At 37.0% G+C, this 16021-nt stretch overlaps 1 protein-coding gene across 1 annotated transcript in view; it reads right to left on the bottom strand.

Annotated features, from left to right (window-relative positions):
• The window catches only part of gabra2a (gamma-aminobutyric acid type A receptor subunit alpha2a), a 353372-nt gene that overhangs the window by 175381 nt on the left and 161970 nt on the right, over positions 1-16021 (bottom strand). Inside the window, exon 5 of the mRNA XM_051928333.1 lies at positions 2985-3205. Within this exon, the coding sequence (XP_051784293.1) occupies positions 2985-3205 (221 nt within the window). The remainder of the gene's footprint in view (positions 1-2984; positions 3206-16021) is intronic.

Below are 16021 nucleotides of genomic sequence, written 5' to 3'. Positions count from 1 at the left end.
AAGCAGGTTTGGGAATGGTATGTATGCCACTAGCATATAATGTGCACATATGTATATGGTGTCCTTTGGAGGTGCCTAACAATATCTTTAATATAGAGTAAGTAAAGCTAGGAATGTACTGTGTTCTTTATTTACTGAGACCAAATCTTTTATTTTTAAAACTAAAATACCACCATAAAAAAATAAAATAATTTTCCTAAGCTTTTTGTGCTACAACAAGCATATTTTTGCATTTATTTTTTTCATGACATGTTTATTTTCTAAAAACTGTACATTTTCTGAAGCTGCTTATTCTGTTTTTTAAAAGGTTGTCTTCATGGGCAGCACAGTATGCTATGTAGGAATTTACCCTTGATGGGTGCCATTTCACTACAGGTTTCATGCAGATAGCCACACAAAGCCAGATCAGAATATCCAGTTAATGTGATAGGCATCCCTCAATGATGAGTGCAAACTCCAGTATACGGTGATTAGGTTGGGGGGGATTTGCAGCTATGAAGTAGCAGAATTAAATGGGAGAAATAAATCAGTGAAGACTGACATTTCATGAATTTGCAGTACCACATACACCTACAGTTTACCAGAAGACAACATAGCAAGCCTAGAAAGTAAAATGTGAGATGACCTACTTTAAATTTAGGAAATATAAATGACATTTCATCACATGTCCTTAATGGGTTAATAAAGGAAGGATGAGTTGAAGTATATTTAAATTTAACAATAAATGAAACAATTGTAATACACATTGGCCTTGTGCAGGAAATCACGTTAAATGAAGTAATTTTTCAAATACAAAATAATTAGGAAAAGTCATAATAGAATGTACACTGGAAAAGACCGACTATGTGCTTGAAAGTTATTTACTTTTCTTGGTTTGCTGTGCAGTTGTTTTTCTTTACCTCACAATACAAGCCAAAGGAAAATTGTTATTTCTTTAATACAATTTTTCTAAATTAATGGCAACTCTGAAATTGCTATAAAATACTCTAAGTAAATTTTTAATAAGTGTTAATTGACTTCTTTATTTTAAAAGCTTATTTCTGGTTTCTCTTCACTATATGACAGGTTGTCTTAATATATTATTGAACATAATTTGGATTAATGAAAACAAGCATAACATAGGTTTGTTCTTCTTCTTCTTTGTCAGTATTGACATTATGATGTTCTTTATTCAAAGCATGTCTCCTTTAAGTGGTTAGTGCTAGTGAAGTGTGAATGCATCACTTGATTCAGTTTGACAGCCATGCTGGTGAAAAAAAATTTAGAAGACTCAGCGTACCTCAAAGACTGGAGATGGACTAGTCTAATTTAGGCTACAATCTTTTTTTTTTTAAAGCACTTATCTTTCATGCACAAAACACCTTTCAGATGAAATTGAATAAGAATGTAGAAGATAATATTTCCCACAGCACTATCTGCATTAAGGATCAGTTCTGTTTCACTCAAAATAAATGGAGCTCAGAAAACTGTTTAAATGTAACTTTTGGTTAATAGTTAAATAAAACATTACATATCAAATTCATTGCATCACTTAATAAAGAATCATAGCATTTTAGTTTATTAAAAATGATGACACAATTGATATAAGGTTGAAAAGACAATAATGATGAATTCATAATATGCAGTTACGCATCCTCTTTAATAAAATCCCTGTGTGCGTCCAGGGGTCCGTGTGTGTGTGTCTTCTGGTGAAGTGCGCATGCGCGGGGCACGGTGCGATGCACGATATTACTGTCAGAGAAAGTTACAGGTGTTTTATGGAAATACAAACCAGTATTACTGCGAGAGGAAATTAAAGGTACACAATACAGTGACTCATATTACAGCCACATACAAGCCAGTATTACTGTCAGAGGAGATTAAAGGCATATTACCGACGCGCACGCCTGTATTACCACCAGAGAAAATTAAAGGTATATTACGGACGTTCAAGCCAGCGGACGTACAAGACAATATTACTGTCACAGAAAATTAAAGACACACAATACACAGCGGCAGCCCACAAAGAACAGTCAGCTCAGCAAGTAAACATCAACAAAAGAAAGGCTGAAAGAAAGAAAAATACGACCAACAAAAAGAATGAAGTCAAAGTCCCTTGCCATTTAATATAGACTGTTCCTACTAATGTTTATGCACTACTGTTCTAGATAGATAGATAGATAGATACTTTATTAATCCCAAGGGGAAATTCACATACTCCAGCAGCACCTTACTGATACAAAAAACAATATTAAATTAAAGATTGATAATAATGCAGGTAAAAACAGACAATAACTTTATATATTGTTAACGTTTACCCCACCCCGGGTGGAACTGAAGAGTCGCATAGTTTGGGGGAGGAACGCTCTTCTCAGTCTGTCAGTGGAGCAGGACAGTGACAGCAGTCTGTCGCTGAAGCTGCTCTTCTGTCTAGAGATGACACTGTTTAGTGGATGCAGTGGATTTTCCATAATTGATAGGAGCCTGCTGAGCGCCCGTCGCTCTGCCACAGATGTCAAACTGTCTAGCTCCATGCCAACAATAGAGCCTGCCTTCCGAACATAAAGCTATAATTTATTAAGTATGGTACATAAAAAGCAACAACAAAGAGAGATGATACTATTACTATTACCACAGGGAAGGATAGCTGCTTATATGCTTAAAAATATTCTGTAAATGATATCAGGCTAAAATAAAATTGAAGGCATTTTTGACATTCTTTATTCTCACAGTGCCTGGAAACTATAAAGAAGCAGCAGTATTTACTGAGGTTTCCAGTTGGAAAATTAAGATTCTACTTTTATATATGGTATATGTTTTTACCATAACAGATAATCATTTCAAAATGTTGTCTTTAAAATAACAAGTATAATGATGTATTATATATGTTAAATCCCATGCATAATATTAGGTTATATTTTTATAATTAACTAAATTGCTGTAACAGTTTTTTCATGTTGTAGTTTAGACATATTTAAACTGAATGGTTAAAGAATAATATTTACCTCATAGTATATAAAAGTGTCCCATCATCTTGAATTCTGAGAAGTTTATTAGGCATTGTCATATTATGGGCCACAGACTTCTTCCCATTATGAAAAAAAGTATCGGGAGTCCAAATTTTACTGGCCATCAAGTTGTTTAGCCGAAGAATGTTCATAGGTCCTTTAAATTTTAATCTTTCATCTTTCCAGCTTTGTCTAAAGAAGACATCTATTGTGTATTCCTGTCAAAAGAAGTCAAAGTAGATTTTAGATTACTGTTAAAAACATATCCTGTAAATGAAAAATCAGTAATAGTAGCATTACATTAACTGCTTTCATGAACAAGATAGTGACCTCACACAACTAAATGGTAGCTGTACCTTTGCAGCTGGCAGATTTCAAGTAATAGGCCTTAGCTTGAAAGTATTGTCAAGGTCAACATAAGTGTAGTGTATAATGGAAATGCTGAAAGGCAAAGCACGATTTAGAGTATTTCACTTAGTGAGAAAGTGCAGCTTTTGACTCCCATGGGAAAATAACCTTGACTTTTTGATAATGATTCAGTAACATTTTCTGTGTTTTGAGAAAATTGTAGGCTCTGCTAAGGAGATGAAAAAGTATAAGAAGGGAGCTCTATTTGGGTGAGAAGAAGGGAAGTGATGCTTTCTGAAACATTTGTAAAGATCTCAGTTCATTTGCTGAAATTGACACTTTGAGAGAAGCCTCTGACACTTTCATAGATGTTTTTATGCTGCTTAGCTGCTGGACAATTTCCAAGGAGCTTTCTCTACAGAAAGAAAAAAAAAAGTTTTCATTGTTCAATTAATGATATATAATCTGTAACTAAGAAACTGGACCATCTGGGACTAAATTAACATTGCTTGAATCCACCCAGGTTGTATAATTGTTTTTATTGACTTACATTTGCTGCTCTTGGTTTTGATGCCAATATATATAATTTTCAAATCAAAGCTTAAACTAACATCTTTAATTTCTATTTGCTTAACTGAGAAGCTATATTGTCTATTCCTTGTCTAGCTGCAGTCTGTGAAGGACACTTGAGAACACTCTTGTAAAGCCCTACAGTATATTGGTGGTAAATTCAGGTTGAAATAAAAGTTTGGAAGTAAAAACAATCCCTGTCTGCAATCAGACTGGCATTAGATTTCTCTAGGGTTAAATACATGGGGAACAACACAGTGTGAGTGAGAGAGATAAGAGGTAACAGACTACAGTTGTATACCTGGTTTTGACATATTGCCCTATTCCCCCATTAAAAAAAGAACTTGAGAGGTTACTTTGTACCTTTTGTGTTAGGTAAATGTCTTAGTTGATTTGCTAAAACAAGATAAAACAGTACATTTTTCCATCTAACCGTTCAGCCCTGCATGGGATGCCAATTCATTAACATTAAATTAAAGTTATTAAAGAATACTAGTGATACATTTCCCAATAACACTGAAGAAATAATATGTTCACGTTCATACTTCTAATCTGGAGCAGAGTCATAAGCAGCCACAAAAACAGAGCAACAGGCACAAGTTAGGAACCATCTTTCCCAACTCTATAACAAAATTATGTAAATTTTGAATTGCCTAGTTATAAAGAAATGGGAATGTAAATTTCACTTTCTAATTTAAGAAAATTTTGAAAGAACATTTTGCTTTCAAGGAAATAAGTCTTGGAAAACAGGGAAATATCACTTAGTCATCTGCCCATATATCAGAAAATGTACAGTATATTCTGTTCATGGCCAGCATTTTTAAGACTAACTTTTCACTGATTGGCGGATTGCCTCTCTTCTACAGATAATATTTATATCATAACAAAATCATAATTGATGAGATTGCATAAAATAAAATGTAATTATATAAAAGTAAAGTAAAATGTATTTTGATTTTGCATTAGAATATCTGTCGTATCATAAGAAAAATAATTTTGGAATTTGACAACTAATACTTAATAAACATTTCAAAGAATAAACAAATTATAAGGTTTCACATATTCATTATTTTTCTTCACGTTCTGATATATTACATACAGTAGAAGCATGTATCCTTAGCATTTCTGTAATGTGATGTCAACCTACAGTACAACCTGCTTTCCCTTGCAAAGTTCAGTTTTTCTGCTATGAATTTTATGCTTCTCTTATTCTGAATAGCATTGCTCTAGGAAAACAAAGTTAAGGTGTGTAGAGGAGGTGATGTGAGGTTCTTTCAAGCTGGTAATAATCTACTTTCTTACCATCTTAAAATTAACCTTGCATAATTTCTGTAGTATTTGAAATTATACAACAAATATGGTAATGTGTGTAAATGGTTAATTAATATAATCTGACAATCTATTTCCTTCACCTATTTTTGAGTAACTGCACAAGCAACTGAAATTAAGAAAATCCGGACTGAGTGAAATTAAACACAGGCCTTGAAAATTGTACTTTTCTTAACTTTCTTTTGGACGTTGTTGCCATTTACCATTTTTTGTTTGCCTCTTCTGCATAATTTTGTTTCCAAGAAGATACACCAGTTTTTATACAAGATAGCCCATATAATGTGTTTCTAGGATGCCAATCAAATTCTCACTAGCTCCCTTTATCACTGGTGTAATGAATTCAGGAAACCATTCCTTTTTCTGTGTTTAGGTTTATTCATATGTTTGAAAAATTTCAAGGGCTGCCTTATTCTTTTTATCAACGATACTGTTGCCACTAATATTACCATTGTTTAAGATGTATTTTTTGTTGAGGCAATACTAAGACAACTACATCTAAACATAGAAGCGTGCTGATAATGCAAAGAAGTTAACTCTAATGAGAGCTAGAGAGTCCATCAAAAAGAACCAGGTGCAATAACTGTATAATAATAGCTATAGGTTGGAAGTTTTACAACATTAACATATACTTTCTGGCTCATTTGATGAGCTCCAGTTTCAAATAATTTATTTTTCCATGTTGTAGCATCTGAGAATATCAGGTTTTCAAAGATATGATAGGACTCTAAAACTGTAACCTGGCAATCTTTGTGTTAGTATTTCTGACCATCTAGAATTCATGATATTAAGTTGAGGTATACATTGTGGTGTATGTAGGTGTTCCTATATTCTTTGACAGCAAAATGTTGAACATTTTCCTTAAGCAACACTGTGGGGATAATTCAACCTAATAGCTAATACTTAATGACAGTACAATAGAGTAGAAGATGTAGTGTTTTAAGATAGTCAAAGCTGCAAGCATTGTCTGTCTCCATAATGAGTTGGTGGTTCACTTAGATCACAAGGTGTAATTTTTCAAACTTTGGATTTTTATTGATTATACCACTTTCAGGAAACTTGGACACATTCTGTTATTCATTTTGGTGTTAATATCTTTAAGAAGACATATACAGTGCTCTAAGCATGCTTTAAAGTAAGCATTGTAAAAGAGTTTCATGTCTCAGACATGCAAATATGATTAATGTCATTAGATGCAGTTTTGAAGGCAGAGAGTGTAATTAACGGTGTGTTTAAATATCATAGTGTGTCAGTCTTTTCAGGTGCAGTGGCAATATTTCCAGTTCATACTGTAATCATGTTCATTCCATTCGTCCTATTAAGATCAACTTAAATGTCATGTTTTATTTCTGTTATTTATATTACCCAAAACAGAAGTATATAAGACAGTAGAAGAATATTCATTTTTATTATACATGTTTAAATCTTGAACTTACCAAATTTATTATCATTATTATAATATAAAATAAATATAAATGTATAGATAAATAAATTCAGTTACTTAAATGACAAAGAAATGCAAACTCAAAGTATCAACGCTCATGTGAAAGAATTTGCCATCCATGGGCAGAAAAAATTGTTCTAATGCTTAGCTCTTTTCTTTCCTGCCCAGAACATAAAGGATGTTCCAACATTTGTCTCTTTAAGATGTGAAGTTTAGCAATTTCATTTTCAATATTATGCTTTGGTTAGTGCCTATACTTGCTGGAAATCAAATACTATAGATTAGCTAAAGAACCAAAGCACGCTAATAGGTACTCCACAGTATATATACAAGATATATTATATATCTGAATAGTTTGAAATGGTTGGGAACAGATGTGTCAAATGTAGTTATTTCAAACTCTTTTTGAAGGCTTAAGGGCAGGAAGAACTGAACCAGACTAAACATACAGATGGAGAGCGTATGTCATGAAAACCGTCACATTCCGGCAAAAAAGACTGGTTTGAGAATCAAGAGAACAGTATTAAGGAAAGTGGCAAGAGAAATAAGTACAGTGAATGAGTGATGTGTTAGAATAATCCAGAATTCTTTTGAATCTTGAAAAGAAAGTCCAATACTAACTATCTAATATTAAACTAGTTTCTTTCTGCAATTGAACTGTTTTATGTCTACTCTACTCAGAAAATGTTATTCTGCTGGGCTTAGCTCAGTAATTAAAAGGACATAAACTCTCATATAAACACCCTGTAGATATTCTCAATATGCCTCATTCTGTAGATGAAGTGGCACAACTCCAAAAATGTTTCCAGGGTAGAAGTTATTCAACATCTGCTGCATAGTAGTTCAGCTTACATTTATTTTTATTTATTTTTTTATTCTTATAAAGGGTGTACACATTGAAAATGTTTGTGCCCTTTTATATCCTAGTGGTTTTACTCTTTGTGTTTAATTTTTATTTTCCAGCTGCTTTTAAAATATACAAATGCCTGAGCAAACCTACCATTTAAAAGACATTATTAATCTTTATTATAAAACAGTCTATTTGATTTTTTTAAAAAATTTTCAAGCCTTTCTAATATAATGTTTTAACATATGTAAACCAATAACTATATATTATATATATATATGAGTCATGTTAACAGAAGAAAATATTACCTTCATGTAATGACTTAAAACAGTTTTGTTATAAAAATGACATTTGATGTGAAGTGTAAAACTAACAAGACATCTCTCTACTAGCCGACGCCCGCCGTAGCATATGGCAGTGTAAGAATAGGAATGGAAAACGTTGAGAAAGGAATTCAGAAATCAAGAAGAAATAAATACTTCTTGAAAGACGCAGTGTGCATGTAGAATTTCCAGTCAAGCAGGATTACATGTGAAAGTGATAAATAAATCAGGCTTTCCGAATTTACGTACTATGCCCATGGCATCCTGATAGTTTTGTTGCATGTATCTTGGACTTCCTGGAAATGTGGACAGTAATATGATCATTTTGTCTACATGTATGTTGTTATTTTCAGCGTTTGCTTGCAGTGCGTCTGATAGTCCTTTGTATTGTTCCACGCGCAGATCTTGTTGATGTAATCTGAGATAGTTGAGTCGCGCGCCCTCTGTTTTAACATACGTATCTACGACGTACTGTTGGAATAGTTTGCCGCTGGTGTGCAGAATACTAAATGTATTCCTCATTGCTAATCTATACGCATAAAATTGGCATTGAGTAAGCCTTATTCACTTGGCGGTTCTTTTATCGGGAACATGTTGTAAATCTTTGTTCCAGCCAATGTCTCCGTAAACGTCGTGAAGTAAGAGACTGCTGTGTTTTTATCTTCACGGAAACCTGGCTGAATGATAATATCTCTGACGCGGCTATACAGCTAACAGGGCTACATGCTATCCGTGCGGATAGAGACGCCAGCAGATCCGGAAAAACACGCGGCGGCGGCCTGTGTGTATACATCAACACAGAATGGTGTGGAAACACAGGTATGATCACGAAGCACTGCTCATCGCTGGTGGAATTTGTGGCAGTTAAGTGCAGACCTTATTATTTGCCGCGAGAATTCAGTGTTATTGTTATTGTGGCAGTGTATATTCCTCCCGATGCAAATGCTAAGGAGGCGCTATGCAAGCTGTATGAGGCCATCGGTGACCTGCAATCTCGCCACCCTGAGGGATTTTTTATTATAGCTGGGGACTTCAATCAAGCGAATTTAAAGACTGTTCTGCCTAAACTCCACCAGCATGTTAAATTTCCGACAAAAGGAGACAATATGTTGGACTTGGTATACACTAACACCAGGTCTGCATATAGAGCAACTCCCCACCCTCACATTGGACTGTCTGATCACATTACAGTAATGCTTACTCCGGCATCTATGCCATTGCTGAAGAGAACAAAGCCGGTAATAAAGCAGGTCAGAACATGGCCAGATGGAGCTACTGAAGCCCTGCAGGACTGTTTTGAGAGCACAGAATGGAGTGTCTTTAGAGAAGCGGCGACCATTGATCATCACATTGACATTAATAAGTATGCCGAAGCAGTGACAGGATACATTGACAAATGCATTGGAGATGTCACCGTCGTCAAATCTGTCTCAACACGTGCTAACCAGATGCCATGGTTCACAGCAGAAGTTCACGAGCTGCTGAAAACAAGGGATGCTGCCTACAAAGCCAACGACGAAGTGGCACTCAGAGCAGCTAGAACCAACCTGTCCCAAGGCATTAAGTTAGCAAAGCGGGAGTACTCAAAGAAAATTAGTGATCACTTCGCCTGCTCAAGAGATTCTCGTCGAATGTGGCAGGGCATCCAAACCATCACGGATTATAAGGCCCCACCGCATATGTGTGTTAACGACACCTCTCTTCCAGACGCTCTTAACACCTTCTATGCCAGGTTTGAGACACAGAACAATAAACCAGCATGGAAGACCATCCCCTCGTCAGACAATCAAGTTCTGTCCCTGTCTGCAGCTAGTGTAAGAAGGACTCTCATCAGGGTCAACCCACACAAAGCTGCTGGACCAGATAACATACCTGGACATGTGCTCAGAGATTGTGCTGACCAGCTGACTGATGTCCTAGTCGACATCTTCAACATCTCCCTGAGCCAAGCTGTTGTGCCACAATGTTTTAAAAACACCACCATCAGACCTGTCCCAAAGACAGCTACAGCCTCGGAACTCAATGACTACAGCCCAGTGGCACTCACTCCAATCATTATGAAGTGCTTTGAGCGGTTAGTTTTGAGTCACATAAAGAATCAGCTGCCACCCAAACTGGACCGTCTACAGTTTGCATATCAATCAAATCGATCAACTGACGATGCAATTTCAATGGTATTCCACCTGATCCTGTCACATCTGGATCACCGCAATGCACATGTAAGAATGCTGTTCATTGATTTCAGCTTAGCATTCAATACTATCATTCCCAGGCAGCTGATCAGTAAGCTGGATCTGCTCGGACTCAACACCTCCACCTGCAACTGGATTCTGGACTTTCTCACTGAAAGACCTCAAACAGTACAGATTGGGAATATAAGATCTAACACCATCACACTGAGCACAGGTGCCCCCCAGGGTTGTGTGCTGAGCCCGCTACTCTTCACGCTGTTGACCCATGATTGCACCTCTAACTCTGACACAAACCATATTATCAAGTTCGCCGATGACACTACAGTAGTGAGACTTATTGAGAACGACGATGATGCGGCGTACAGAGAAGAGGTGGAACGGTTGGCACTTTGGTGTAAAGACAATAATCTGTCTCTTAATGTTGAAAAGACAAAAGAGTTGATTGTTGATTTCAGGAAGACAAAGGCTGTCCATCTCCCACTCAACATTGATGGCGTCACAGTAGAGAGAGTGAACAGCACCAAGTTCCTCTGTGTTCATATGACAGAGGACCTGTCCTGGACCAAAAATGCCAACTATCTTACAAAAAGAGCCCAGCAGCGTCTTTACTTCCTGTGACGACTGAAGAAGGTGCACCTCCCTAAACCCATACTTACCACCTTCTACAGAGGCACCATAGAGAGCGTCCTGACCAGCTGTATTACAGTCTGGTATGGAAACTGCCATGCCTCCGACCGCAAAGCCCTTCAGAGGATTGTGCGGACTGCTGAGTGCATCATTGGCAGCTCTCTACCCAGTCTGCAGGAGATCTACACCTCACGCTGCCTGCATAAAGCCACTAGCATCATGGCTGACCCCCACCACCCCTCCCACCAATTGTTTACTCCTCTTCCATCTGGAAGACGACTCTGCAGCATCAGGAGCAGGTCTGCGAGATTGTGCAATAGTTTCTTTCCCCAAGCAGTCTGGCTCCTGAACACCATGCTGCCCTCCTCCACACTGGACTCTTTACTCCACACACTCTCTGGATTACATAATACTACTTAATACTGTATATGTTTTTAGTTATATATATATATATCTTGTGTACTGCACCTTTTGACTCTGGAGGACGATATTTCGTCCCACTGTGTACTGTAAGTATATTGTTAGGATGACAATAAAGCTCTACTTGACTTGTAAGGGAATAAAAGTGGGTAAACAATAGGATCTCAATTCATATTGAGCATGGAAATCTGTTTACAGGAGTTGCCTATGGGATAGATGCAAATGTCCCTTTCGGCAGGCGGTTCTCCGATGAAAATCACTGCAACATCGGTGTGACATGTCGGGGCATTGTATCTTCGTAAATCCTGCCTAGGGTTTTCCTTGAAAACCATTCATACAGATGCTGTTGGATTGGACTGAGCGATTTCATGCATGTGTTTGTATGATTTAGCAAAGGGGTTGATGGTTCTGAGCATGGAATCTAGCTGGAGAAAAACTTTCGCTGCATGCAGAGTTTGTTTTATTTTGTAAGTGTACTTCAGTAGCTTGCGCTGTTTCAAAAACATACAACTGTCCATATCCTGGAGAGGTATAAGTGTTAGCGTATAGTGGAGAGATTTGATGATAAATTTGCCCGTGTATTTTAAAACAGTATGGTCCGTGGCTAGAAAGTTGAGTTATCTGTGCACCCACGGAAGCAAACGCTAGAGAAGAGTTGTATTCTCGAATGTGTTCACGATAATTTTTAGCTTCTGATGTTTGCTGTGTAAGAAGCTGTTGTAAAGACACAGGTGGCTCCCGCAAAGGTGGTAAAGCTACTTTACCGTTGTGGCAGCACCTTGAGTACTTGTTGGATGTATAACGCTCAGCAGGCCAGTATAGTGCATGACATGGAAGAGGACGAATAGGAATCGAGAAATGCCGTGTCGGCTGCGTGTGGGTGGGACCGGTTTTGAAGAGGAGCCGCAGGCAGTGTGGGGAAGGGTTTTGAAGAGGACGAATAGGAATCGAGAAATGCCGTGTTGGCTATGTGTGGGCGGGACCGGTTTTGAAGTGGAAGCAGGACGAACCAGAAGAGAAATATATATAAGAAATTATAATAAAAAAATCTTGGGAAGAGAGACAAGATGTGACTTTCTCAGACAGACACTCTCCCGTCCCACGCCCTGGGTCGGAAATAAAAGACAAAGAGAAGATGACAAAGTAGAACGTCGTACAGAATTCAAAAATGTTGGCACGATACACATGCAGAGCAGGTTTGAGATAATGGAAGTACAAAAATTCGAAGGTCTCAAAAAAATTATAGTAAAGATCGCATTAGCACAAACAAACAGAAATTATTACTTGGTGAAATAATGGAACAGCAAAAAGAAATCAAATATATTGTTCGGATTTAAACTTTAAGTCGGAAACTTGTAGATCATCTAATTTGTGTTGTCATCAGGGAAAAGTAGTGTTTCTTCCCAATGAAGAGGCCTGTCCGTGAGAATTAAAGGTTTTGCTGTTCGGTGAAAGTGAAATCCACATACGCGATCGGCAGAGACGCAAAGTTGCTGGCGCGTAGCTCAGGCAGGGGGGTTAGTGAGCAAAGTGAACAGGGGGCAAAGCCCCCTAGTTTATTTAAAATAATACAGCATCCATATTCCATGATAACTTCATCGGTTTCCATGGCACTCAATAATTCTTTGAATATCATTACATCTCACTATGCTTTTTGTTTAATCAGTATAGAATTATGTACATACCTAGATTAGTAAAGTGGATAAGCATTTTGTTTTAACTGTGACATTACTTTATAAAAGTTAATTTATAGTAATTAAATTCTTTGTCTTCTTATTTGTAAAGGGAACCCTATTATAATCAATATAATTTGAAACTGTCAGCTTTATACTCAGTGGACTGAGTATTAATCAAACACAATGAAAACATATTTACAGATTATATTTTTAAACTTTTCAACTATAAATACTAAACTTTGTAGTTCATGCAGAATTTAACCAAGGCATCACATATCTGATACAATGCATCTGTCACTAGCTCAATCACCCATTTGCATAATTAGGAACTTTCAAAACTTAGAAAAGTGGAAAAAATACAAAAAATATATATTTTATTATTGGCCACTGTCTCAAATGCTAGTGGCATTATTTAAAGAACAAAATCTGTAATCTCAAACAAAAGCAAACATCCTGACCAAGACATCCAATAACACCAGTATGGCATATAGGGGGTGTCTCAGAGCCACAAACCTTTGACACAATTACTACAAGCACTGTCCCAGGTTAAGTAAAAAGTTTTTTTTTATTAAATAAGTACCTTCTTTTAAGGCTTCTCTTTTAAAAAGTTCTCCTCCTTTCTTCCAGAAATTCCAACAATTATTTGGCTTTTATTTTCTCCTCCACATCTCCCAGGGGAGCTTTGTCCAACTCAACTCCCAATTCTGACTCACATGGGAAGGTGAAGCACTCCTTTTTAACCTGAACAAGAGAGGATTTCTAGCGTAACAAGATTGCTCAGTGGAAGCAATTTCCAAGTCAGGTGGGACCTCTACGTGACAGGACAGCCTGCCCCCAACAGCTCCCTCTAGTGGCACCCACATACCCCACCAAGATTGCTCACCACAATTACAACTCCCATGCAGCCCTGAGGGTGACCAAACGGGAGTCAAACCAGAGGGATGCTGTCATTCAGGGTATTGGGGGAATTTTTTTGTGAGGCAGTCTTCCTCTGTCCTTCTATTCCAATGACCTCCTGACTGGGAAGATACCATTCGTCCACCCCGCTGGGACGCACGTCTACCCACACCTTGCTTTACAACCAGGATAACACTATTTGAAGAAAGTTCAATAACTTAGAATAGAGCAAACTGAAACATGAACCAATCAGGGACAAATTATGACTTTAAGGTGCCCAGGCATCCGCACCTCCACTTTACTATTTCACCTAAAACAGCTTAATCAGACAGTATTAAAAGCAAACACGCTTTCAAATGGCAGAAACCTGGCATCTGTATCAATTAATAGAACAGATATAGAATCTGTTATCATGATTGGTAATGATTTACGAAACACAATCACAAAATTAGTATCTTTGGCTTTTTAAAAAATTTCTTTATAGCTTTACAAAGTTCTTTTTCCCCAAAAATTGAATCAAACAAAATAAGGCCTGTGCATCGTCCTTGCAATTATATGTACTAAAGCAAGATAATAAAATGTGAACAATATGCCCAAGAAACAGGGACATTAAATACAACAAGAATTATAATTACTTTAGTATTCAATTCCTACTGTCCAAAATATAACGAATCAGCAGAATAACACAAAGCACAATGCCTTTTAGCTACCAGTACAAAATTTGGGTAATCTATGAATCTAAATAGAGTGCAGAGCAAGCAAAGAGAAGACAGACAAAGAAGAAAAAGTATTTTTTCAAAAATGAAGACCCCTGCCTAATAGATATTCCTTTGCTTGCACTGTGCAGGGTCTACAGAGACACTATTAGGGGTTCTACTGCCGAACATTAGACGCTACCTGGGCTCCATCATCTTCAGACATACTAATGTTGGCTAATTGCCAATGGACTGTTGTGTTGCTTACACTCAAAAAACCACATTACTTCCTCAGACCAGGCTAAACTAATGCTACTTTTTTCCTACTAATGCAAAGTGCTAATGGTTCTGAGGCCTCGTCTTTTCTAAAAAAATAATCTAGTGATTTCAGCACAGTTTGCAACATGACCACATTTTTAGACTTTTTTATTTTCTTTTCTTTTATCGCACCCACTAAGCAAATTGTCCTCAGCCTTCTTCTCCCAGGGGCAGCAACCCTGGTGACAGCAAGTTACGTAGGTCACACAATAAGAAATCAACATGTTTCTTTGAAAAGGACACTAAAGTTTCCATATTAATTTTTGGAATCTGATCTTCATAAAAAAATACCAATGAAGAAGAGCACTGAACAAAAAGAAATTAAACCACCTTTTTTGCAGTTAGCTAGAACAAAACCAACCTGCAACATTGTATGATTAATTAGTCATTAAAAATATAGTCTACAACAGGGGTAGGCAACGTCGGTCCTGGAGTGCCACAGTATGTGCAGGTTTTTGTTCCAACCCAGTTCCTTAACGAGAACTCAATTATTGCTGATGAAGCACATATTGCTTAAGTGACATTTTAATGCTTCATTTTAGTGGTCTCGCTTGTTAAGGTTCTCCAACCTTAATTGCTTATTTCAATCTTAAACTGCTGCATTCAGTGTTTTAATTGCTCCTTATTAGCAATAAGATGTAAAACAGGGGTAGGCAATGTCAGTCCTGGTGAGCCGCAGTGGCTACAGGTTTTCATTCAACCCAATTGCTTAATTAGAAACCAATCATTGCCAATCTCAGACCTTATTTAATTTTATGGCTTGTTAGTCTGTGCAATGTAAGGCTTTTATATCGTAGATTTTTTTCCTTTCCAAGGATATCATCCAAATGATTTGAAGCCTAAAACAGATCATTTTCAGTCTGTCACATTTTTCTATTAAGTGTTTTATTAAATCAAACCGTGCATGATGAAACACACACAGATGTAATTGGAAAAAAGCTAGCTGGAGAACTGCTGGCTGCTTTGTCTTTTACATCTTATTGCTAATAAGGAGCAATTAAAACACTGAATGCAGCAGTTTAAGATTGAAATAAGCAATTAAGGTTGGAGAACCTTAACAAGCGAGACCACTAAAATGAAGCATTAAAATGTCACTTAAGCAATATGTGCTTCATCAGCAATAATTGAGTTCTCGTTAAGGAACTGGGTTGGAACAAAAACCTGCACATACTGTGGCACTCCAGGACCGACGTTGCCTACCCCTGGTCTACAACATATTTGAATAGAAAATAAAAATACATAAAATTGTTCCTTTCATAAATAAATGCTCATACCATTGCACTTTCTGATGTTGTTGAGAAGAGATGATTTTGTATAGAGAAAAATGGAGTGTAATATTTCTGCATCCTCA

Source organism: Erpetoichthys calabaricus, chromosome 5 (genome assembly GCF_900747795.2).
Source record: "Erpetoichthys calabaricus chromosome 5, fErpCal1.3, whole genome shotgun sequence".
Taxonomy (NCBI): Eukaryota; Metazoa; Chordata; class Cladistia; order Polypteriformes; family Polypteridae; genus Erpetoichthys; species Erpetoichthys calabaricus.
The sequence above is the reverse complement of the archived record's forward strand: the minus strand, read 5'-3'. Positions and strand labels throughout refer to the sequence as shown.